Raw genomic sequence first — 24,921 nt, forward strand, 5'->3', positions numbered from 1 at the left:
GTACACTACAATACATATACCTGCCTGGCTAAGAAAATGTGCAGAGCTGTAATTGTATTGTGCCTCACATTCAAAGTCACTGTGAATAAAAAAAACTTCTGCTCTATAAATAAATGTAAATATTAATATTCTATAGGCCCTGTCATAAGAATATTTTTTGTCTCTGAGGGTTTTTGGCCATCACATACAGTCTGCAATGTCTTTATTAAAATATTTGGATATTACATGGAAGCAGTACTTCAGAGGCTGAATGGGGAAAAAAGTACATTACAAAGAATAATATATTTATGATATTTATACAAAGAATAAAATACAGAGAAAATTCAGCAAGCCATGGCTAGACTAGAGAAATGTAACTTCTACAACATTTCCAAAATCTCATTTCTAGTAGATCTTCATAGATTTCGAAGAGTTTTCTGGATCTTTGGCTGGGAAGTCGAGTCTGTTTTAGACTTCTGAAGACAGCATCTGCAGAGACACATGGTGTGACTAGTGCCGCTGGCCAAAAGCAAAAAACAATATCATTATGTGCATGTGGGCCTGCATAAATCTACATAAACTCTTTTGATCATCTAAAATTTCTAACAAATTATTGTAACCTATGACTGGCTATTCAAAATTCTTTGAAAACATTACCAGCAAAACAAGAACAGTAACTTGCTTCATCTTGCACAGGCAAAGATTAAATCTTCTAATTTTATCTTCATCCAAATCTTTAATACATATAAATATCATGTTTTGGGAACATAATTAAAAGTGTGACATTTGAGCACTTTCTAAAGCTTATAAAATTCAATTAAAATGAAAAATTAGTGGAACAGTTACAAGCATATGTTATTGTGTCGTGTATTCTAACACACTGTGACATATTTATTGAGGTCATTTAAACAGATGCATTCAGCCAGATGAGCAAATCCATAAAATAGGAAATTTACAGAAATGTTTTCTTGTTTAAAAACAACAAATCAAAATTTTATATACGTTATTATATGTGTAGCAAACTAGAGCAGTGTGGCCTGTAATTTGAGCAGTGTGAGGCTTCAGATACTTGAAAAGTACGCCACCTAGTGGTTAATCTGGAAACTATCTTTCTTTGTCACAGTGGAAATCACTCAATAAGATGCACGATCCGTGTTTTATTCCATTTCGATGTTAAGTAACTGTTAATTTGCAAAAATTACAAAAATCAAAAACAAAAAAAAACAAAAAAAAAAAAAAAAAAAACTGGCATGCAGTATAAAAAGCTTGTGTTGTTTCCCCGTTAGATATTTTAAAGGCAATTTTAAAGACAATTAAAGGCAATTCGACCTGGTATTGTAAACTTGGGTCAGGTCGAAATAAAGTTGTATACATTGTGTGCAAAGCCTATTGATTGTATGGCTAGAATAAGCGCTCATCTATCCTGGAGGATATAAAGAAACAGAGAAAAAAACAGATATTTAGTAAAGTTGCATTGACACTGGTGGTGAGTCTGTCTACTGCCTCTTTAGGTCTGTTTTTAACAGCCTTTGCCTTTAAAGTTGGATCGCAAGTTCCTAACAGAACGACTAGTAAAAAGCACTTCAGGATAGTGTGTGTATATACCACCTGTTGTCCTTGGAGACCTCGTCCTGTTCAGAAACATTTATAGATATATGGAAACAGTATCTTGCTGGATACGTTCAATCATGATTTCAACATAAAGCCTTCTCAACTTCCCCATGAGGAATCCTTACCGCCTTGTTCTGAGCTTTTCCTTTACTTTAACATCTTGTGTTTATTTTTACTTTATTATATGACCCACTTTAGACAGGTGAAAAAAAGCAACTCAACATCACAGTGAGATTAAGGAGCACAAATCCCAAACTTTGCATTTGTTTTATATTTTAAAAAGTGCTCAAATTCACCATAAGTCATTAAAAAAATTAAGCAAGAGATGCGAGTTGCAACTGAGCTGAAAAATCCAGCTTTGCCAGCTTATATGGTTTATATGAATATTCAATACCGCTTTTTTGAACAGTTGTTTTCTTCAAAATGTCATTTTGACCACTGCAGTGTTTTGGAAGCAGTTCAGACAAAACTTTAAGCAAGCTTCTTTAAGAATAGTATTTGGTTTACTATATTCAAATATTCTCTATTTTCACCTGTCATCAGCCATATACACCACCGACTAGCAAATATACAAGCTTGTGTTTCTATGCAGAGTTCCATGTTTAATCCTTTTTTAAGGAAGCTTGACAGTAGCGACTCTGGAAGCTCGGTGCCATGCACCTTTCCCCCCAAATTCACTTATGAAGCCAGCTTATGGAAGTCTTGAGGACTACTGCGCGACTTGAGCAAGAGGGACTTGCAGAGCCACGTTTAGATTTGATTCACCAGTTTTGTGTCATTATATCACATGCAGATGTTATCAGGACCAGGAAAAATTAATATACTAATGCCCCTTGAGGTGAAGTGATGTGGTGAAATTTGCACCTGTGTAGAATGTCAGTCCAGGATCAACCATTATTTTTATATCCATTTCACCACATCACGGGCAAAGTGGATGCAGACCTCTGAGGATAAGCATGACTCTGGTCTCATCTTGTCTGCTGGTACAAAGACCACTAAAATGAATATATAATTCTGAATCTAAAAGTTAGATATAATAGAAAAACAAGAGACAAGCAAAAGTTAAGCAACTTTTTTATGTCATACATAAGACCGCTTGAATATAGTACAAAGGGTTTGTCCATTTTTGCCTCTCAGTAACATTTTACTTTACACAGAAAGTCCTGATCGTACAATCTGTGGATAAAAGGTACTTATCCTTCTGTCATGCTGTTCAGCTCTGCAGTGCACACCAGATGTCCTGGAACCAAAGGGAGGAGAAGTGGAGACTCTAAAGTGGGCGCAGAGGCCTGGGGGCCAGGGATCGGGGCAGGGAGGGGAAAGCCGCAGTGGGGCGCTCATCCTGGGGTAGTCGCAGTTATGGGACTCGGAGTGAAGAGCCGATGTTTTTCGAGGATGCACGGTTCGGACTGTTGAAAAAGACCGCTGTGCACTTTGCTACATGCACCTCCAGCAATAGCCTACATTCATTTTTCACATGGACCCATTTATTGAAGCGTGTGCCAAATTAACACAACAAAAATATCTTCTGTACTAAGCATACATAATCTCTTATGTATACGAATATATGAAAACACTGTCGTCATTCGGATTTGTAGACACACATCCACACACTATACCCTGTCTATTACATTTAAGGTATGAAGATCTACTCTCGTTAGATTTAAACCCTAGAGTTTTGCATTTGTACTGGCATTGTCAACTACTTTGGGCTGGAAGCACTGATACCCATTTGACTACCACAGAGTTCCACTGCATGGTCACCAAGCTGACTTAAATGTACTCAAAATACCATTAGGAAAAAAGTAGTGAGTTCTAAACTTCCTTTATTTAAAAAAATATAAATATGTACATAAATTCTATTTCAGCTATTAAAATGGGGTCACAAAGTAAACACCTGAAGCCTGGGTTTTTCATGGACTCCTCCCATTAGCTGTCCTTTGCTGCTGGCCAAGAACAAGAACCCTATAGGACCATTTACCTTGTATTTATAGGCATCAATCACACTCACAAGGAGAGAGCAAGAGTGGGAGCATGAAAGCAGGATGGGGTATGAACATACCTTCGGCGAAAGTGTGAAAAAGAAAAAAGTAAGAGCGACAGGGAGACGACTTTAGTAGACCAGGCTGTGCTCACAGATCCAGCCCAGTTCCTGAGCCACCTAGAGCCCGATCTGGGAAAAACTTGTTTTGTTAGAGCTTGTGAAGGTTGGATCTGAACACACACATTGCGTGCTGAGCAGGCAGGGGGTGCATGTTTTGCTCGGTACACTTTCTGCACAGTTTGTTCATGAGAGCACGGTGCTGTACACTTAAGGCAGTGGAACCCAGATAATGAGGCACCTCAGAAATAGGCGTCTAACTGGATTACGCAGCGCACCGCTTCTCCTTGTCCTCACGTTGACTTGCTCAATGGCCACCCTGGAGCTCTGGAACCCGCAGAGCAGCCAATGGCACGGGCATCAACCCCCCTCCACCTCACAGAATGAAGCAAAACTAAAATCTACAACAAGAGTTGTGTTTCAGTTGTTTTACGCTGTTTTCCTGTTTCATATAGGAACAAAAAAATGGATACTGTTCGGGATCCAGCTTTCAGGAAATATGCCGCATTAACAACAGTTCCAGTTTCAATAAAGCAATAGATACAGCCATTTTACTGACATTTAAAAAAAATCTGATACACCTTGTTTCAAAGTGCACAACTGCTACATTATTGGTTACAGACATCTATGTGCTATAAAAAAACTGCTTTGGTACAATAAATTATCAAAAGGGAAAATAAACTCTCCTAAAATTCACAGCATAATTGTGAGGCAAAATAAGCAGTCACACAAACGTCTGCATGTTAAGATTTCAAGGGTGGAAAGAAAAAAAATGTGCGGAAGCTTCAAAGTAAATTACATGCGGAAAAACAACAAAATTAAAATAAAGCAAATTAGAGAACGCCAAAAAAAAAAGAAATACAAAAAAAAAAGCAAAAAGCAGAAAGGGACACGGCAGTAGCCGTTTCGATTCAACTTGCAATACTACTTCTGTGAATTCACAAGGCCAGCAAAAATAAACAAACCAAAAAAAGAGACTCCCAAATAGTAGATTTCTAGATAAGGAAGGCCTCGAATAACCACTCATACTCTGTTTCCTATTTATCATGTGTAAAGACTTGTGTATTCCAGATTTTAAAAAATACAGGAAAGCTATTTTCCCCAGTTTAAGGGTAAATGTCCAGCTTCTCTTCATTCAGTGCGTGATAAGGCCATTTTTCAAACGTGCTGTCCACCGCTGCCCAGTACCAGGCTCCTGCCCCCTCCACTGCCCACTCTAGAGCGCATCACCACACAAACACCAGCAAACACTGCTGCTCTGGGACACACACAGCCCGTGAGCGAGCCGCAAACCTGCACCCTCTATAGGTGCAGAGACACTCCACACTCTGCCTTTTAAAAGGAGACACTTGCAAGACTGCGCCCTCTACACAGCATGCCTGCTCTCTCGAACGCTGCTGCTAAACTGCTAAACTCAAATCAGAGAAATGCACATGAAGGGAAAAAACCAACAAACAAGCTTGCTGAAAAAAAAATAAAAAATGGCAGTTGTAAGAATAACCGTTGGTGAAGATTTTTGTTTTATAACACATTGCATTTCAGGTGTCTACAGCCAGTGAAACGTCCACTTCCAAGACCACTGGACCTTCTTCCAGACCTTGAATGGAAACCTAATTTCACGGTTGTCAGGAAGGTGCATATGTTAATACTCAATTTAAAAAGAGCTGAGTGAAAAAAGAATAAATGTATGATTATATCATCTTTTAATAATAAAATGAAATTCAGTTGAAAAGCGTTCCAAAAAAAACAAAAAAACAAAAAAGGTAACTGAAACAGAGGCCTCCAGCAAATGAGCAGAGAGGAGTTTTGAGCACACGTGCGGCATCAGTCGTCATCTCCCTTCTCTTTTACAGCAGCTTTTTAATCTCTATGCACTTTTTTTCTGAAAAGAAAAAAAATAAACAAAAGAAAAAACAAATGGAAAAAACAAACAAACAAACAAACAAACAAAAAACCCACCAGCGTTTTCCTTTTTTCTTAAAAAAAAAAAAAAAAAAAACACACACACAGAGGGGGGGAAAGCGGTCCTCTCAGCGTAGTCAGGAGCTGGCCACCGAGCTCTGCTGCACACATACACCAGCCATGGGTGAGTCCTCACGGTCCAGGCCCTGACGCAGGCCCATATGAGTCTCGGCTATGAAGCCCGAGTTCGTAGAGAGTGGGTATGCAGAGTGTCCGGCTGTGCCCGTTTCCTGGCGTGGGTTGGAAAAGGCGTGCCCGTAGCCTATGCCCAGTGGCAGCGGGCGACTCTGGTAGGCCTGGTGTGGGTGGTGATGGTGGTGGTTGCCTGTAGACGACGACGACGTAGATGAGGACGAGGCCGAGGAAGACAGCGAGGTCATGGACAGGTGGCCATGCGACACCTCCATGGAGTCCTGCGTGGAGGCGCCGCTGTGTGAGGGCGAGTAGATGCGAGGACGTGGGCGTGCCGGGCCTTGCCCGTGCTGGCCGTGATGGGCATGGGGATGGTGATGATGGTGATGAGAGCCGTGTGGGTGAAGGGGTTTGGGCTGGTGGGGAGGCAAGTGGAAAGTGGTCTCTTGGACTGGATGAGTCTCTCCGGCTGCCTGTTGGAGCCCATCTCCTCCAACCCAACCCAGGGGGGGCCCAAACGCCTGCCTTGCCTGGGAGACACAGCAAATTAAAAAAAAAAATTGGAGCTCTAACAACAAAAAAATTTTTGATAATCAAATATTTATATATGGTTGTATCAGCCTCTTATGTATCTGTTTCTTATCCGTTTATATCTGTGCACAATATTTTTAGGTTTCATCTCATAAATCTGTATCACGAGTCCAGCTGCCTTGCTATTACAAGACTAATCATCGAGTCATTAACTGATATCATTTAAATTAGCATCCATAACGAGAGTCTGGAATTCATGACCATGATCACTGTTGCTGAGTAAGAAGTGTGCGCTTGTATGTTTATACCTGAGGGCAGAGGCTGTGGCAGTCCATGCCTACTGCAGCACTGAAATGGCCTCCACTTAGCCTATGCTGATGGGTGGGGTCAGAGCGGGCACGCCCACTGGTGCTCGTTCCAGAAGATCCTCCTGAAAATGAATCAAAAACCCTTAACATAATGTGGAATCCACTTCACTCAATAAAGGCTTTGACAAATTAGAAATTGTATATAATGGACACAAATGAGTGTAGAACGCAGCCGTGACATTCTATGGGCTCTAGAAACACTGAAACTGACACGGCACTGGTGGCTTCAGTGACGTGGTGCCTGTTGCGTGCTCTACAGCATTGACCATACACCCTTACTAGTTTTGACTTACTGAAGTCTTCAAAACACAGTAGAGTTTAAAACTGATGGTTAATGTCAAAATCTGCATCAAAGAAGTAAGATAACAGACTTAGAGAAACAGTATAATACACTGTCAGTAAAATCAGCTGCAAGGGTTGTCGTATCAGACAATGACAGCAAAGAGCAACAGAAGAATGAGAGACACCTGCAGTAAAGGCAAAGGCATGGGACCATGGCAGTAAACAGAAGCGTATATAGTGCCCCGTCTCTTGTTAGGCTTCATTTTGAAAATTTGGCTTGGTCGAGCTTAACGTCCCAGTAACAGAGCATGGTACCAGAGTACAAGATCAGCTATTAAGGAGCCAGATTAGAATGCCATGCTATAGACAAAGAACATGCTACTTTCCTAATAAAATCCTAATAATAGGAGTGTGAGGTCTGGAGCAGTGTACCTGAGCTGGAGGAAGTGCTGGACGTGGTTCCAGAAGATTGAGACTGCTCCAGTGCAGGGCTTGTGGACACACTGCTGCTGGTGTTGGTGCCCTCGTCGGCTGTCTTCTTGAAGAAGCTGTGCTGCAGCGCATAGTATGGTTGGATGCGACTCTTCGGGTCATAGTCCAGCATCCGCAAGATAAGGTCCTTGAATTTCAGATAGTCTGCAACGGCATGGCCTGACTCGCCCGATCTCCGGCCGCCTGGCCCCCCGGCCTCCACACCCAGAATATTGTGCAGTTTACGGGAGCCTGCCGGCTTATACTAAAAAAAAAAAAACAGTGACTGGATAAGTATTATTCAAAAACACAGGAAATAACACTCAGCAAAAAGAAACAGATTTCGGTAATTAGGGAAGCATCGGTGATTTCAGGAACAGATCAGAAGTCAATATTGCTATGAATCTGTTACTTCAAATATGAGGAAATGCATTCTTATTTCAAATATGAGGAGACACACCCTTTTCCCATCTTTGGTCTTCTTTGTGCACCACGTGCTATCAGACATCTTCTCAAAGAACTTCCTTGCTTTTGGCGCCTGGTCGAGTATGTGACTGGGAGGGACCCCCAAAACCTCCACAATTTTATTCATTTGGTCCACCTACCAAAAGAATAGAACCACTCTCATTTCCTTCATCATAAAAATGCCATTCCTTGCTAATAAATTGGCTAAGGCGCAAAGCATTAAATATCTACTTCTTGTGTAGAATGCGTGTGTGTTTAGTATGAACATGTGCTTACTAAACATTTGCTTATAATGGAAATCCAATTTAATTGCTAGTAAATGGTTATCCAAATCTACTTTTACTTTTCTTTTAAAGACTAATTTCTTCTCATTAGTCTTTAAACAGAATTGTGTTCTAAGTAACTTTCAAGTGAATATGGGTTCAAATGGGTTTTCTGATCATTTCTCAGCAACCTCACCAATCAAAAATACTATTAAAAATTGTTCAAGACATTAAATCCTTTCTACAGTGTCAACGAACAAATCCTTTCTAGATTACACATCTAATAAAGTGTACCTCATTGGCGCCACTGAACAGAGGCTCTCCGGTGTGCATCTCCACCAGAATGCAGCCCAGTGACCACATATCTATAGCCAGGTCATATGGCATGCCCAGCAGCACCTCAGGGGAGCGGTAGAAGCGACTCTGAATATACTGGTATATCTGAGGTCAGAGGACAGGAAAGAAACTCACTGTTAATCAAGTTTAGAACAAATAATAGGCTTCCTCTGTTTCACTTTGTCTACTGAAGTATTATGTATATCATCACTTGACAAAAGCAAACTGGTTAAAGCCGGTATAAAAAAAAAAAAAAAGAATTAAAATCAATAGAAAAACACAGTAATTAAATGGAATAAGCAGTGTCTGTTAGGCACCGTCCACACACCCTTTGTCCCAATTGGCAGGAGCTGCCAAAATCAACGATCTTGATGGCTGATCGCTTGGGGTTGCAGAGCAGGATGTTCTCAGGCTTGAGGTCACAGTGGATGATGCTGAGCTCAGGTGTGGCCAAGAAGAGCAGTGCCGTGCAGAGCTGCTGCGCAAACTTCCGCGTCAAGTTTAGAGATACCCCACGGAAATTTGTGTTACGGAGCAGGTCATACAGGTTGTAAGACAGCATCTCAAACACCAGACAGAGGTGGTTTCGAAACATGAAGTGCCGCTTTAGGTGAACTAAGGACATGGAACAATGGAGGAACATGGATGCCAATACCATGAGCAGAAATATATTACACAAAAAATCCAAATTCTAAATGTTCACAATTTGTAGAAACACTCAAATGGTTTGTAGCATGTATTTTCACCAAAAACACTAGATGGCACCATCAGCCATCAAACGGATTAGCTAAGCTGATATTCTTCTGACTACAATAAAACAGTAGACAGTGGTTCTATGTAATACTGTACTCAGTTACAGTTTGTCCCCTTACACCACATATTCTCAGCAATGGTTTACATAACATAGATGATAATGACATGTATTACCTATGTAGTACTTCATTTCTGTATCATGCTTGTTCATGAGCTCCAGGAGCCGTACTTCAATCTGTGCTTGGTTCAAAAAAGCCTTTTTATTCTTTATAATCTTAATGGCAACCCACTCCTGCTCCAAGCGGTCATAGGCCTTCACAACCTGCCAGCAGGGGGAAACAAATACCAAAGTCAGTGAAAGTTGATTTATGACCATGCAAAATTTGTCTATCTTGTACTACTGAATAGTGGGTCATATTCTTGATTTTGATTAAATCTGAATAGGTCAGACCCACCTGTCCAAAGGAGCCTTTGCCTATTAATGAATCTATTTCATAGCGATCCAACCATTTCTCGCCATTTTTAACAATGTAGTCAAAGTTGTCGTCGTCATAACCGTCATTGTAGATTTTCCTTTCTTTCTTATTACTAGAATCTTCCCCTTGGCCTTGTTGATGCCGCCGCTTCTTTTTTGCATAGTAAACCTGAAGGCAGGAAATATAGATATCAGGATATCACTAATCCAGGTAAAAGTACGCACCTTTACAGTTCAGTTCTTTTTAAAAAAATTTTTGTAAATTAAGCCCAGCTTTAATATAAGCCTTTCGTATTCATATGAGTAGTAGTGGGGAGTGCCCTCACCTCATTGATGTGTTTGTAAGTTTTGATCAATTCAATAGAGAGCTTCCTTAAGGGGGCTGTGGCCGGATCCCGAAAGCACTGAGGGATCCGCCTTTGTAACATCACCACATCAGCAGTCACCTGATCAAACACATATGCACAAAGACAGATACACTTATCATACCAATATTGCTAGCGAGGAAAAAAATATTACGTTAAAGATAGTTTTAATTAAGAGATGGTTAAAGGAAATGGGACTGTAGAACTGATTAACTGAAAGAGTGTGAAAAAGTGCGGTTGCACATCACAGGGAATGTGCGCAGAATTAGAAACCTGACCCAAGTGCACAGACTGTGGATCATGTTAAGCTATACATAAACACATTATCGTAGAATCATGCACAGTGGGTGAGAGTACATCAGCGTGGTAAAGGCCTATGTCTGTGAACCTGGGTGGTGTTGAGCTGAGGGGCCTGTGGGCCGTAGGGCAGCACGGCGGCCGGCGCGTCAGCGCTTGCCTGGTGGCCGTCACTGAATGGCGGGTGAGAATGGGGCGTCTGCGCAGCCATCTGCACATCTGCCGCATTGAACGAAAACGAGGGAGCAAGCCGGACAGACGAGGGTTTGCATGCTGAGGTCTCTCCTCCTATAAAGTCACACATTACAGAATCATGATAATGGAGCCAAGAAGTGAAATCAGTACAATCATACAGTGCATTAACAACAGTATTACATTACTTAAGCACACCAACACATTAATACTATGCGGGTTGCAACTGAATCACAGATGGACAATTCCTTCCTAACAATGGAGGAAAAATTGGTATTTTTGACATCCCCCATTTTATAAAATAAATACAACCAGAATACCAAAATGGAAAATTTTTATACATTTAAGCTTAAATGCCTTAACAATGAAGTAACCTGACCCACAGCTCAGAAACACACCTGCAGGACTATTCCCTCCCATCCTGACCGCCTATATTCCAGTCCTTCATGACATGCAGCTTCACAGCAGGAAACCCAGGAAATCCATAAACCAGATCGCTATACCAACATACTATGGGTTTAGGTTGACCCAAACAATAGCCATAAAGCCCAGTTAGTGCCCTCTAGAGGTAAAATTAAGATGAAGGCTGCTATTGTCATCGCTCATAACTCCTCGCTTGAAACAGACCAAAGACACGCTAAATCACAACATAATTGAACGTGCTATGTGCCAAATGCCGGGAAGGTCTAATATGTTCTTTTGCGAGACAAGTCTGCCTCCGTAACTACAGATCAGGTTACAGCACATCCAAAAAAGCACAGACCTAAAACAGGAGTGTGTGATCATGCTTTTGTTACAAGAATACGCCTTGCATTTGCTTCAGTCCCTCAAAAGCAGATCTGATGCACATTTTTACCTTTTTTTTTTATTAATAGAGGAAAAGGTAAGATTTAATAAATAAATAAGTTATACATACAATACATTTATTCACACACATGGCTCCACATTTAATTAATGCAGCAATTCCTCACACAACAATTATATCTAAATTTGTTACAATGAATATTTACTATTAAACTGTTAATTTATCACTGAGAACCTCATTGCCAGTATATACACCAAGGTGGGCAAAGTGTTAGATACATAGACATATATAAACAATCTTTTTAATGTTCTATATGACCTAATGTTTAATTCCATTTGGGACATTTCAATGACAATTTTAAACATTCATTACACATGAACGTTAAATACGGTACACCAAATTCAATTATTACTGTGGTGTATGGCAACAAGGCTAAATACATACACACAAGCTTCATTACAGAGATCAATAGTCTACAAAAAAATAAACTACACTTAAAAACTTTAATGTTCAATTCAACCAACAGTTACATTAAATCCACTGAATCCATACCTCTAATATATATTACAAATATTAAAAAAAAAAAAAAATGCAACTATGAAAAATTTTACAGGGAAATACTTAATATGGTCATAAGATAAGACAATAAAAGACCTTGTCTTTGCAAAGTAAAGGTCTGATAAACGCTGACATGCTTTTGGAAAACAAAAGGTGATTTGTTGTTTGGCAAAACTTTAATATTTTATATTATATATATATATAAGTTTACTTAATTGTCCAATACTTAAGAATTTACGTGCATGCCTTAATTTTTATCAAAAGCGTCTGGATTTAAGAAATTTAGCATAAAAACAGGTCCTGTGGATCATAATACTGACTTAAATACTATTTTTATTGTTACATTTTTCTAAATAGATTCAATAAATTCCTGTAGTCTTTAATGATCTAATGTTAGGTGTGGTGTGTGAAGGTCTTTACAAACAAAAAGTCTAGGCTGAATGTAGATCAAGAAACATGGGATGTTTGCTTAAATAAGACTGTTATAGTATTTGCACATTGACATGTTTTGCATACAAAGATAACCTTCAATAATTGTTAATTTTGTATCCACTTCATTAGAATAACGGAGGCAAAGGTATAGTCCATATGAACATCATAAACAGTTTCCATAACAGAAGTCATACGCTCTCAGCCACACACTCTTTTGCCAGGTGTCATTGTATAACATGAGGGAGAGAGCAAGCGCAACTGGAGCGGTGTGTGTGTGTGTGTGTGTGTGTGCGCGAGCGTGTGTGTATGACTCAGCTGGTTCTCTATCACTCTCCAAACCAAAGAGCTCAACAACAGTACCACAGGATCTATACTTGGAACGAACAAACGAACACACAAATGCCCGCCCATATCTCGAACCATCCTCCAGCATCCCTACAGCGTACATTATTGAAGCACACTGTATCAGTTAAATGTGGCCATACATAACGTTGGCATTCATAGGTGACATTTGTTGGAACTTATTTAGTAAACCTCGCAATGTCTTTCTGAACTGAATATTGTTTAAAAAAAATAAGTAAAAAAGGGACAAAATGAGCTTTGTGTGTGCCTGTATTTCAGCTGGGCACATGGGGATTTGGTGAGAAATCACTCAAAGCAAACAATAAAACAAAACAAGAAGTTCAACGACTGCCTGTTGTCGGTCAGTAGCAATCTGATTTCACCTGCTTGATTCAACATAGCCACACACTCTGGCATATATTGTCAAGAGCGGCATTTTGAAACATTGAACGTGTCTGCAGTGAAAGGGAATTGTGCAGATCATTAAGTCCTCATTTATCACCGTCTCTCACCAGGCAGTCACAATGCACCAGAAGCACACTGGCAACCGGCGCCTCTCAACCCCCAGCAACAGTGCCTCATTAGCATAGCCTACCACCAGGAAGACGGAGAGCCATTGGCTGCCGTGCAGGAGTGGGAGCCAATCGGGAAAGCGTATGCAAATAACCCACTTTTGTTGCTAGGGCAAAGCGCCGGCGCACGAACCAATAGGAAAACGGGTAACAGGCATGAAATTGCATTGCACTTTGACACATTTCCCAGCACAGTTTAACACAGTATTTGCTGACAGAAAAGCTCACGGGTTAGGAACCCGGAATCAGTTTCTCCGAGAAAGGAACTCGGGATAGCTGACCCTGGAGACAGGAGCAGAAAATGTGCGGCAGCTGCCAGGAGGGAGCATGGCCTATATTTTTAAACATTTATAGTTGAGGAGTGTGTTTGCCCTAAATAGAGAACTTCATGCAAAGCTGACTTACTCTTCTGGTTCAAAATGACCCCCAATCACAAATAAGTAACACTTGCAGTTATTTTACTAATCAGATACATTTATGGTCTGATAGGCTGGATAGACTCCAGGAGATTTTTTTAAAATAATGCTCAGGAAGTGCAGCATGGCTAAGGCTGCATCTCTGAATGTCTCTACAGCAAACAACACGGCACACTGAGTGGCACAGATTCATCTGAACACAAGAAACCTGGCATCATGTTCCTAACAACTCTCCCAAGCACCAACACACACTTATAATAAAAAGCTGGCAAATGCATGCACAGATTTGGGCGTACAAAAGAAATCTCTTTTCTAGACTCAGAATAAACCCATGAGGACCCCTGTGTGATTACACAGATCACAATCACACATGGATCTGATCCCATTCTACACATGCACACTTAACCTGAGTGGTTGTAAAGTCCTTTATATCATTATATTTCAACTGCATATTTCTCAGGGTCCAATAACAAAGGCAATTCAAACACGCACAGATTCTCCTAACAAACTCATCCCAATATTAGCAACCAAGATGCCTCAAAACACACCAAAAGGAAGATTGGCTAACCTGTATGCATCGTCCTCTGGCAAATCTCATATCATCCTGGCAGAGGAGTCCATCTGCAAACCACAGTTCACTAGAAGAGACAAACAGTAAATATTAGTAAATCATATTTCCCTCTAGGAATACTTTTTCATGGCAGCATATAAAAGGCCTAACTCATTTCCTGTTAAAGATGGGAGTGTCAAGACTTCAGTGATAATGGAGAGGGCGGGTAAAGAGAAACCCAGGGTACCTGAACCAACTTTGAAGTTGTATATATGTGAGAAAAGCCCTGGTGCCTCAGCAGGGTCTTTTAACGGTCGATGTTCGAATTTCTCTTCAACTTGCTCGATCATTGGTGTGGATCTGCAAGGAATATGAACGGGCCATGTATTACACCAGCTATCAAATTATTAGTACTAAGATATGCCTTAGAAGCAGTTAGGACAAGAAGCGCATTTGTAGAACTGGAAAAAAATGTTAATTTTTTTTTTTTTTTAAAAAGACAGTTTGCATGTGCACTACAAACCTAACTTTCTACAGAGCAAAGCTGAGTTAGTTAGGGGAGAGTTGTTATGCAACGCATACAAGTGTTATGCAATGGACATTAACCCTATATCCCAGTAGGAATATAATGTATTACACTGGATATTTACTATTTTAAGGCTTGATTATGCAAAAGAAACTGTTACAATACTTAGCAGACAACAATTCACAAATATGAAAATAAGGAATGTCTGTGAGCACTAAACATATCCGCATCACAGAAGTGTTAAAGAACAGGCAAAGTGTATAATTTAGAGATGAAGGATCAGTAACGCAATGACTCACACTGGTCATTTACAAACCTCCACTTTGATTGCATGCATTGATCCAGATGTAAACAAAAACACAGGGGATCTAACAAAGAGTGTGATCACAAAGTGCAACAAGGACAACGTTAAGTCCTAAAGACGTTTAAAGCTACGTTTATAAAGCAATAACACTTGTTATTAAAATGATTGTTTGAACCAAAACACAATTTTAACGGACTACCTGCTGCACACAGATGGTCAGTTAGCCAAGCAACGGCGTTGACTCCAGAAACATCGCATCATTCACATAGTTAACACTCCTTAATAGTTAAATACACATGCACAAGGTAGATACAGCCACCAAACCATGTCGACATTTAGGCTGTTACGTAGATATATTTTAAAAAAGTATCGCACAAATACACCGAGATTTGGACAATACAAAACGGGAAAGGTTCTTAACGCTAGCCTGCAACCACCAAACTCAAAACTCCATTTAACTTTGCCATGTTACGATCTGTTTTACAACATCAATATCTTCACCAGCTAGGTGTCTAAAATATTAGTCATTCTGCTCAAATAATCACTGACCTGATTCGTGTTTGTGGCTGTAAATGTATGAGCGCGTCAGTCTACCGTGGGTGCACAGTGTCCAGGAAAGCTGTCACACAGGTAGCATGACTAGCTCCGGCTAAAAACCCGCTTCAGCTAGTGCGCTAGCTAACTAAACTTAGCCAGGCTGTTAAGTACCGCGCTCAAAAGGCTAACGAAAATAAGACCGACAACTTCACCCTCAGCGTGGACGAAACTCTGTAATTACACCTTCACTTCACAAGTCATGACAGTTAAGTCAATTAAACAAAGTCAAACTGTATGACTTGCTAAATGTTACAATTAGCTGGCTATTTTGAGCTTGCTAACGGTAGCTAGCTGATGAATGTTACCAGCACCTCGGCCTGCGAAAAAAATGACCAATCCACACCATTCCGTCTGTATTAATATAAACACGTACGACATATATCCTACTTATGTTGCGCTAAATTATAATTTCGGATATAAGCTCGAGAAATACCTACAAACACAAACAGATAGAAGAGTTATTGATCCGCCCGGTAGCGAAATCTTAGCAAAACCCATTAGCTCTCTGCTTCTTCTCAATGTATCGGAATCAGTGAGCTACCACAGCTTGCTAACATCCTTTAGCTCATCACTCATGCAGCACAACTTACCTTGTTGCTACGTGTCCCTCTGTGGATGAGAGAAAAATATCCTTATACGTTTAAAACGCGCGAAGAATCCCGAGATCTTCTCTCTCTCTCTTTTTTTTATTTTTATTTTTTACAATCCTTGTATATTAAATTGTTCGATGGAGCTTCAACCCTGAGTCGTCTGACTTTGTGTCAACTCCTTTCCAAAAAAAAAAAAAAAATCAACAGCGCCTCTCCGTCAACACAAACTTATCCGATCAGAAATACAGCTACATTTTGACCCTCGTTGAGAAGGCATTGGCTGTCAGTGACGCGCGTCGCGTAATAACGTTACAAGACACACGCATTTGAAGCTCATAATTACCGTAAATAACATATTAACCGATGGCGAGCTAGCTGTGTCTCTTGGGGGAGATCTCATCATCATCCAGCTACTTCTTCCTTTTTTGTGTAAATTTTACAAAATGGCGCGCGTTCCAAACCTGCGCAGCGGACCGGCCCGGCGGACCTCAGACATGACCAACCGCTTCAGCCTCTCTAATCGAACTGCAGTCTTGCCTTCCTCATTCCGAATAAAAGTCAACGTGGATTCGCTCGATATTCAAAACGGATTGATATATCCGAGTCGATTAATATACACAACGACAATCAGACCTCAAATGTTTCACGGAAGAAAAAGTAAGGAACAAAATGGAAGCCGAGTAAGAACGTTACCATGACGACTGTCAATCAAACCGCAAAGTTCCCGGATGACCTCATGACGTAGACACGTTCCTGGAGTTGCTGTAGAAACTGCCAATCAATTGTACATCCCGAAGGAGGGCGTGGCTAAATTTAAGAACACGTTCAGGGGCAACCGGTAGTTTTAGGGCAAAGAGTTTATACGTCTAATAAAATAACGACAGTCACTGAATCTTATTGATATGATTCTGTATATTTATTTGCATATCACAAAAGTAATATTAGCTTAACATACTTTGAAATGTTCAAACTTTTTTTTTAAATCATCGCCCTTTTATGCAGAAAATAATCATAAGCAATAATAATAAGCAAAATAATTTTATTTTGTTGGTTATAATGTAGTACGAGATTTAACGGAACAATTTCAGAATAAGAAAAGAATTACAATCATCGCAAACTGTACAGGAAAAAAATGGCAACGAGCCAGAGTACAGTACAGAAAAAAATCACAATGAGTCGCTTGGGAGCCAAACGAGTCGGTTCGTGATGATATGCGGAGCCGAATGACTTGACTCACTAAAAAGAGCCAGAATTCCCATCACTTCTTTGTCAGTTTTTTTTTATTATTCCTGTTCGCACCCTTACTTTTTATTAGATATTTACGCTGTATTATTTTCTATTAAATTCCTTCTATGCCGTTTCTTCCCAGTAATGCACCGCTCATGTGTTGCTGCGCAGACTCTAATGTGCGCGCGCAGAAACGAACCGAGTCATGTGATAGAAAATCGTCACGTGTTCACGATTAGCAGGAAGGAACACTACAGACAACAGTGTTGGCTACAGAGTTTGGGGGGAAAAATGAGTGTTAACCTGGATTTAAGGCTTAAGCGTGCGAACAAAGTATATCATGAAGGGGTAATGTTACACTTCATATGATATTTATTTGCATTTGTAAAATAAAGTAATGTGAGATGTGGATTTTTCTGTAGCTCGAGCTTCAGAAATCTACAGTGTTATTGAAAAGGATAAAACACTTCATTATGATAACAGCTTTTAGGTTTCATACAACAAGCTCCAGCTCAAGAAAACACAAAATCATTTCCTTATGCACTTGGAATGTCAAAAATCTTATTCATGATTTTATTTTAAAACATGAATTTGATCTTATGTGGGATCTTATTTAGTATCTATATTGTACTATCTTTTACTGCAGCTCCTATAGGTCTCTCGGTCAGGATCTAAATCTAAGACATATGTTGTTGAACCATGCACTGAAATGACCCAATATTTTGTATCTGTACTAATTTATAGGAGGTTCTGGCTGGAGTGGTGGTGATCACCAGTAAGGAAGCTGTACAGCATCAGGGAATCAGCCTCACCATGGAGGGTCTCGTTAACCTACAGCTCAGCTCCAAGAGCGTTGGAGTCTTCGAGGCTTTTTACAACTCTGTCAAGGTAAGCAGTCACACAGCATCTTGGTAATCATCTAGTGTTATTACTTTCTAACCATTCTCAGCATCTGATGTACCCCAGATGTTTAGATATGATTGGATTGCAGCTAGAAATCAGCAGTGCACTTCCAAATCCTCAAGATATGTAGTATATGTTGCTACACGTGTGGAGAAATCCTATAAAATGGCAGAATCTTTAACTAATCTCTTTGTTATATCCTGCATTTTTATTTTGTGGTGTGCTTTTTTCAGAGAAGTGTATGCTAAATAGTCTACAGAAAAATAAATGAGCGGTGGCTTTAGAGAAAGCATGAACGCTTTGATTAACGTGTCTTTGCGCTTCACAGCCCATTCAGCTGATCAGCAGTAACATAGAAGTGGCTAAACCGGGCAAGGTGCCAGGAGGCAAAACTGAAATCCCCTTTGAGTTTCCCCTGCAAGCAAAAGGAAATAAAGTGCTGTATGAAACCTACCATGGTGTTTTTGTCAATATTCAGGTAACTGTTTTAAAAAAGGTAAGTTAGAAACCATGGGCTTAGCCAGCTGTTACATAAATGGTGTTGGATTAGCCTCTGAAACACTAACAACAGAGGTGGCAATGAGAGGGAATTCAGTTGGATGAGTGGACAATAATGTTCATAACGTTGCTTATCGCTGCTAGTTAATTAATGCAATCTAGAGGACTGATGCTTTCTGGAGAAAGACCTTCACGGTTGTCTGACAAATTACACAACTGGCCTCACTTGTAGCTGGGGGTAGGTTGTTTTTTTTCTCTTCTTAAAGCTAATTAGACAAATAAATTATGTTTGTCCTACTATCAAGAATTCACATGTGCTCCTTCCTGAAGACTTCACAGTCTTCAATAAGTTACAGTGCTGTACTGTGGGGCTGACACTTGATATATAGATGCTATATATATAGACGTTTCACCACAGAAAGCCCACCATATAAACAGTTCTACACTTTTCATGAGTATGATTATTTCAACTGTCCTGTTTTAACATATTAGAGCGAGCAAGCAAGCAAGCAAACATAAACCTGTGAATTGCCTTGCAATCAACACTACAGTGTTGCTAGAGCTAAAGCAACCTTCTGACCAACCAGGTTCGAGAATCTGAACATTCCCTGAGTGTCATCAGTCCTTTTGTGAGCGTCTTCACTGTTAAAACAAATGTCAACTACCTGATTACACTCGTTTGATCTAATATTCTTAATTAAAGTATTTGTATACTAGGTTTTTAAATAATTTTATTTTTGTAGAGGGTAAGAATAAAAAAATGCAGCTCTATAGTTATGTTGGCAAACCTAAATAGTATGATGTGTATAATTGTACAGAAAAGATGCCTCTAAGTATAATGATATGTTTTTGTGCCATATTACCCAACCATAAGGGATGCATTGAAATGTGTAGTACTTATTCTTGGGTAACATTGACCACTTTCTCCATGTGCACAGTATACTCTACGCTGCGATATGAAGCGCCCTCTGCTGGCAAAAGACCTGAGCAAGACGTGTGAATTTATGGTTCACTGTCAGGTTAGATGTTGCACAGCTTCTGTCTTCACTTCCCACATATTTCTGTGAAGTAATTCAATCAAGAAATGCAAACAAACTAATTCTACAATATTTAACTTAATCTGTGGTCACGATCTGCAGCCACAGAAATCCAAAGTGCAGCTGACTCCAGTCGATTTCACCATCACACCGGAGACACTGCAGAATGTGAGAGAGGTAAAGATCCCTGATATCATGGACTGTCCAATTACTTGTTTTGCAATAGACATTGATTAGTTGCTTTGACTAACACTAGGTTGTGTAATTGACCACGTCATTAGCAGGGCAGTGATTCTGATAAAGCTGAATTGTTAATGTTCTGTATTGAAAACAAAATTATTACTACTTACTTCTGATATGGAGCTCGGAAGCTGGAAAGTATTTGAGGATACTGTAAATTTAGGATATTTCAAATAGTTTATTTACTGCAGTGAATTCAATGTTAATGTTGTTGCACTTCTTGTTCAAAATTTCTGTTTCTGTATATAGATTAAAATCTAAACATAAATAAAATAAAAATAAACCTAAAAAAAGATGTCAATAATATAGTTGTATATAATATATTCTTCACACTTCTGCATCCGAGGCTTTGCATCGCAAAAGGTGATGTAAGGCTTGAATCCAGCTGCTTAGCCATGGAAACCCATTTCCTGAGGCTCTCTATGCACTAGGACCACACAAAGTTTGGAAGCTATTGACTCTGCAGACGTTGGCAACTTCTGCACACTGAGCCTCAGCGTGCGCTGACCCCGCTCTGTGAATTTACATGGCCTACCAATTCATGGCTGAGTTGATGTCGTTCCTAATTGCTTCCACTTTGTTATAATACCACTAACAGTTGACTGCAGAATATTTAGTAGTGAGGAAATTTTATGAATGGACTTATTGCATAGGTGACAACCTATCACGGTACCACACTTGAATTCACTGTGCTCCTGAGAGCGACCCATTCTTTTGCAAATGTTTGTAGAAGCGGTCTGCATGCCTAGGTGATTGGTTTTATACACCTTTGTCCATAAAAGTGATTTAAACTACTGAATTCAGTGATTCAGAAACTTTTGGCAATGTAGTGTATATGCATTTAGATATAATGTTAATTTATATATTTTATTAAGGCCAGAAATGGAGTACCTGGGAGTTCCAAGAAAACATTTATGGTTGCAAAACTGGGAAACACGTAAAGTTCACTATGTTCTGCTTAGATAACTGGTGTTTTACAGTGTTTCTAAACATCTAAAAATTATTCTGGGCTTAACAGTAGCTTGCTTGTTCTCTGTTATCTGCTAAACAGGAGTTGAGCTATTTCAGCTGAACATAACTTTAGAAGCACTTATCTCATTACGGTTCATATCTTCCGTTTCAACTCCACTTAACTTCACGTCTCTTCACTTCACTTAATGGACGTGTGAGAGATGACTGTGATTAACTTAATGCTGAGGTAGACCACTCTGCTTCTCCTTTTCCCTGGAAATCCCAGCTGCTTCACCTACAATCTGTATTTTTGAACATTTTTAAACTAGAATTCAGGGTTCTGAATGAAGAACATTTTGTGAAAGAAGCAGGGGCGGTTCTAGGCCTTTTTTAGGGTGGCTCCAGCCCCCTGTCTGTGATCTCAGCCACCCTAAAACTATAAGTATAATTTTTACTTTCATAAATAAACAATAAAAATTACGTTACATGCAGGACATGTCGTCAATGGGAAAGAAATTTATTTATTACTTTGATCCAAGAGCGAATTTTTTTTTTTTTTACTTTGCTTTTACGCACGTGCGTTGTAGTCTTTCAAAAGAGCGTCTTCAGCTGTCTGCTTTATTTGAACGGAGAAGCTCAGGTACGTGCAGCGTGCACGCGCAGTCAGAGCTGAAGGCATTTATCTATAACGTTAATCGGTGGAAAACCGCAAAGAGGGCAACCAAAATGCAGTGAAAATTCACTATTCGTATTACCAGAGTTGTCATATAATATAAAACTTATTTTTTCATTTTTAAATTTTATTTTATATTGTTTTAAATTCTCACCGAGGGCTAAGCCCCCCTAAAGATGAAATCCTAGAACCGCCCCTGGAAAGAAGAACAATTTTATGTTCTGTGATATAAAAGTAAAATCTGTATATTTAATATAAAAGTGCCTTTATAATTCAGATATAGTAAATTCATATTCAGCTTCCAAACTCAATTTAATGAAGCCTAAATGTATTCTTTAACACAGTGGCTTACAAAAGTCATCAAACCCCCTGGAATTGAAAATGAAAAATATTGTCCTTACAATTGGTCTTTACTTGTGAAATATTAAAACAGCTGCCATTTTCTGAGCAAAATCCACCTCAGTTGAACTGTGACTGCATAGAGTCTGGCAGTCTGAGGGAAAGGAGTGAGCATGAAAGCTAAGGAGCATTCTAAGGAAGTTAGGTAAGATAATAGAATTTCATTACTTAGGAATGGGGTGTAAAATTATATCTAAGAGGCTGGACATCCCAGAAAGCACTGTTCGATCAATAGTGTGGAAGTGAAAACTGTATCATATCACCCAAGCATTACCAAGACATGGCCCTCCCACAAAACCCAGCAGAAAAACAAGATAAAGTCTAGTGAGGGAAGCCACGGTGAAGCCAACAATCATTATGAAGGGGTTTCGGAGTACAGTGGCTGAGAGAGGAGTGAAGGTGCACCAGACAACCATTTTAAAAGCTCAGCATGATTGTGGACTGTAATAGAGGGAGGCTAGATAGAAACCACTGCTTCCAAAAACAGCTATGTTAAAGTATGAGAGTGACCGAGTGAGGATGTAGGGTTTTTGTGGTCTGACAAGACCAAAGACAAGATACTATATTTGAGCTGTGTGTGGTGGAGACTTAACACAGGCCCAACTTAACACCAACCCTACAGTGAAACATGATGGCAGCAGCATCATGCTTTGGGCTGGAGATACTTTTCCTTCTTATAACCTGGTCTTGTTGTCAAAATTGAAGGGAGAATGGATGTGACGTGACATACGGCTAAGTATGGTGGCCCATACTCAGAATTCGTTCTCTGCGTTTAACCCATCCAAAGTGCAAACACACAGCAGTGAACACACACCCAGAGCAGTGATCAGCAATTTATTCTGCGGCGCCGGGGAGCAGTTGGGGGGTCGGTGCCTTGCTCAAGGACACCTCAGTCGTGGCTGGCCCGAGACTCGAACCCACAACCTTAGGGTTAGGAGTCAGACAGATTTTACAACAGAACCTGATTCAGTCTGCTAAAAAATCAAAATCTTGTATGGAACTTCTCCTTTAAACAAGATGATGGTGCCAAATACAAGACCCAAGCAACAGGGTGGTTAAAACAAACCGCTGAACCGAACAACCAGTGGCCGAGTCAACCTCCAGATCTGAATTCCTTTTTGAGAATCTGTAGGTTTGTTGAAAATTTCAGTCAGCAGACAAAATGACAAACTTTAAGAGCATATTGGTTTGAAATAAAAAAACAACACATTGTATCGTATCCTGTCCCCCATTGTATTGTATCAACACATGACATGATGTTATTTAAAATAAAGTTTTATTTACATCTTTAGTTCTTCTGTTTTTTTCCCCTTAGAAGAGTTCTCTCCCGAAGTTCCTGATCAGAGGCCACCTGGACGCCACTAACTGTGTAATCACACATCCGCTCACCGGCGAGCTGGTGTTAGAGAGCTCAGAGGTCGCCGTAAAAAGCATTGAGCTGCAGCTAGTGCGGGTTGAGACATGCGGTGAGAGACACACACATTTACATGTATAAACCAATCAGGTGGCGAAGTTTTGTTTCGGACACTAGGCAGGATTGTAGTGAATTTAAATGTACTTCATGTACTTTTACTTCATGTATGGCATAAGACGTGGCTGTCTTTTGTGTTTGCAGAAAAGAAATGACCGATGATGTACCTGTGCAAATTTACAATAGTTCTCAATAGCGTCAGCATGCGCTGTTATATTAATATATTTGATTCATTGTTTTATTACTGATTAATGTGGATTCCGGCTGCAGGCTGTGCAGAAGGCTATGCCAGAGATGCGACAGAGATTCAGAACATCCAGATAGCAGAGGGAGATGTGTGTCATGGCCTCCCTATCCCTATATACATGGTCTTCCCCAGGCTCTTCACATGCCCTACACTCGAAACCACAAACTTTAAAGTTGGTGAGTCTCATCGTTTTCGTTATTTGTATTTTTTTATTTATTTATTTATTTAAATTTTACATATGACATACTGTATACATACTAAAACAGTTTTTGTTTTTTCTTTCTGAGAATATAAACTCGAGAACGTCACTTCTTTATTCGCAGAGTTTGAGGTGAACGTGGTGATCGTTTTTCACGACGATCATTTAATAACAGAGAACTTCCCGTTGAAGCTGTGCCGAGTATGAGATCATAGCCTGCGGATTCATTGATGTATTCTGGAAGATTCTGGGAGTGGCCTTATAACTGTTTAAGTGTCAGTTTGGAATGAACCAGTTATGGCTTTTGTTACAGTTACAGCCTTGCTTAATTGTTGCATACGGGCCATTTTTTTTGTATTTGCATATTCCTTGTGAAAAATCTTTGTTGTTTTTTATGACTGGGAATTTTAGGACACCCAATACTCATGTGATCGAACCAGTTCATTTCAAACAGGATAGTATCATATGGCAAACATTAGACCTGCTGTCAATTTCCAGCTAATCATAACATTTAATATACAAATATTTTATTTACATTCTTCAGGACAAGGGGGAAAATTGACCCTAGTGATATTTTGTCTCTCCTGTATAAACCATGTAGTACAAGAATAAATTAGTATTATTATTTGTATAAAATAAATGTGTATACCCTGTTTGTGTTTATCGCATGATGTGTCCGTGTAAGGTGACAATTCCTTTTGCCAGGTGTTTTAAGAAACCCAGCAATTTTTAAATAGCAGTAATGTAATTCACTCCAATACAACTCTGCACTTGCTCATTAGATTAGAATCCGACCCATGC

The 24,921-nt window shown here is 39.7% G+C and overlaps 2 protein-coding genes across 7 annotated transcripts; one reads left to right on the forward strand and one right to left on the reverse strand.

The window, feature by feature from the left end:
• Nucleotides 1-2,647: 2,647 nt before the first annotated feature.
• On the reverse strand, nt 2,648-16,987 carry dyrk1aa (dual-specificity tyrosine-(Y)-phosphorylation regulated kinase 1A, a). 4 transcript variants are annotated; one of them, XM_047804855.1, is made up of 13 exons: nt 16,969-16,987; nt 14,506-14,618; nt 14,277-14,346; nt 10,483-10,679; nt 10,056-10,175; nt 9,710-9,898; nt 9,429-9,576; nt 8,830-9,116; nt 8,460-8,606; nt 7,898-8,038; nt 7,399-7,702; nt 6,625-6,746; nt 2,648-6,315 (listed from the first exon to the last, which is right to left on the reverse strand). In XM_047804855.1, the coding sequence occupies exons 3-13, from the start codon at nt 14,284-14,286 to the stop codon at nt 5,731-5,733; spliced, it is 2,250 nt and encodes a 749-aa protein (XP_047660811.1). In that variant the 5' UTR covers nt 14,287-14,346; nt 14,506-14,618; nt 16,969-16,987; the 3' UTR covers nt 2,648-5,730. The 4 variants fall into 4 exon arrangements, with proteins under 4 accessions (XP_047660811.1, XP_027007275.2, XP_047660810.1 ...); XM_027151474.2 differs by lacking the exon at nt 16,969-16,987 and adding an exon at nt 16,276-16,894; XM_047804854.1 differs by lacking the exon at nt 16,969-16,987 and adding an exon at nt 15,638-15,980.
• On the forward strand, nt 16,795-24,773 carry vps26c (VPS26 endosomal protein sorting factor C). 3 transcript variants are annotated; one of them, XM_047804858.1, is made up of 8 exons: nt 16,795-16,932; nt 18,247-18,390; nt 18,734-18,883; nt 19,842-19,922; nt 20,043-20,117; nt 23,519-23,669; nt 23,945-24,097; nt 24,209-24,773. In XM_047804858.1, the coding sequence occupies exons 2-8, from the start codon at nt 18,316-18,318 to the stop codon at nt 24,325-24,327; spliced, it is 804 nt and encodes a 267-aa protein (XP_047660814.1). In that variant the 5' UTR covers nt 16,795-16,932; nt 18,247-18,315; the 3' UTR covers nt 24,328-24,773. The 3 variants fall into 3 exon arrangements, with proteins under 3 accessions (XP_047660814.1, XP_047660813.1, XP_027007288.1); XM_047804857.1 differs by lacking the exon at nt 16,795-16,932 and adding an exon at nt 17,696-17,850; XM_027151487.2 differs by lacking the exon at nt 16,795-16,932 and adding an exon at nt 17,696-17,850 and having other exon boundaries at nt 24,245-24,773.
• The last annotated feature ends 148 nt before the right edge of the window (nt 24,774-24,921 follow it).

The sequence above is a fragment of the Tachysurus fulvidraco genome, chromosome 20 (assembly GCF_022655615.1).
Source record: "Tachysurus fulvidraco isolate hzauxx_2018 chromosome 20, HZAU_PFXX_2.0, whole genome shotgun sequence".
In the NCBI taxonomy this organism is placed as follows: domain Eukaryota; kingdom Metazoa; phylum Chordata; class Actinopteri; order Siluriformes; family Bagridae; genus Tachysurus; species Tachysurus fulvidraco.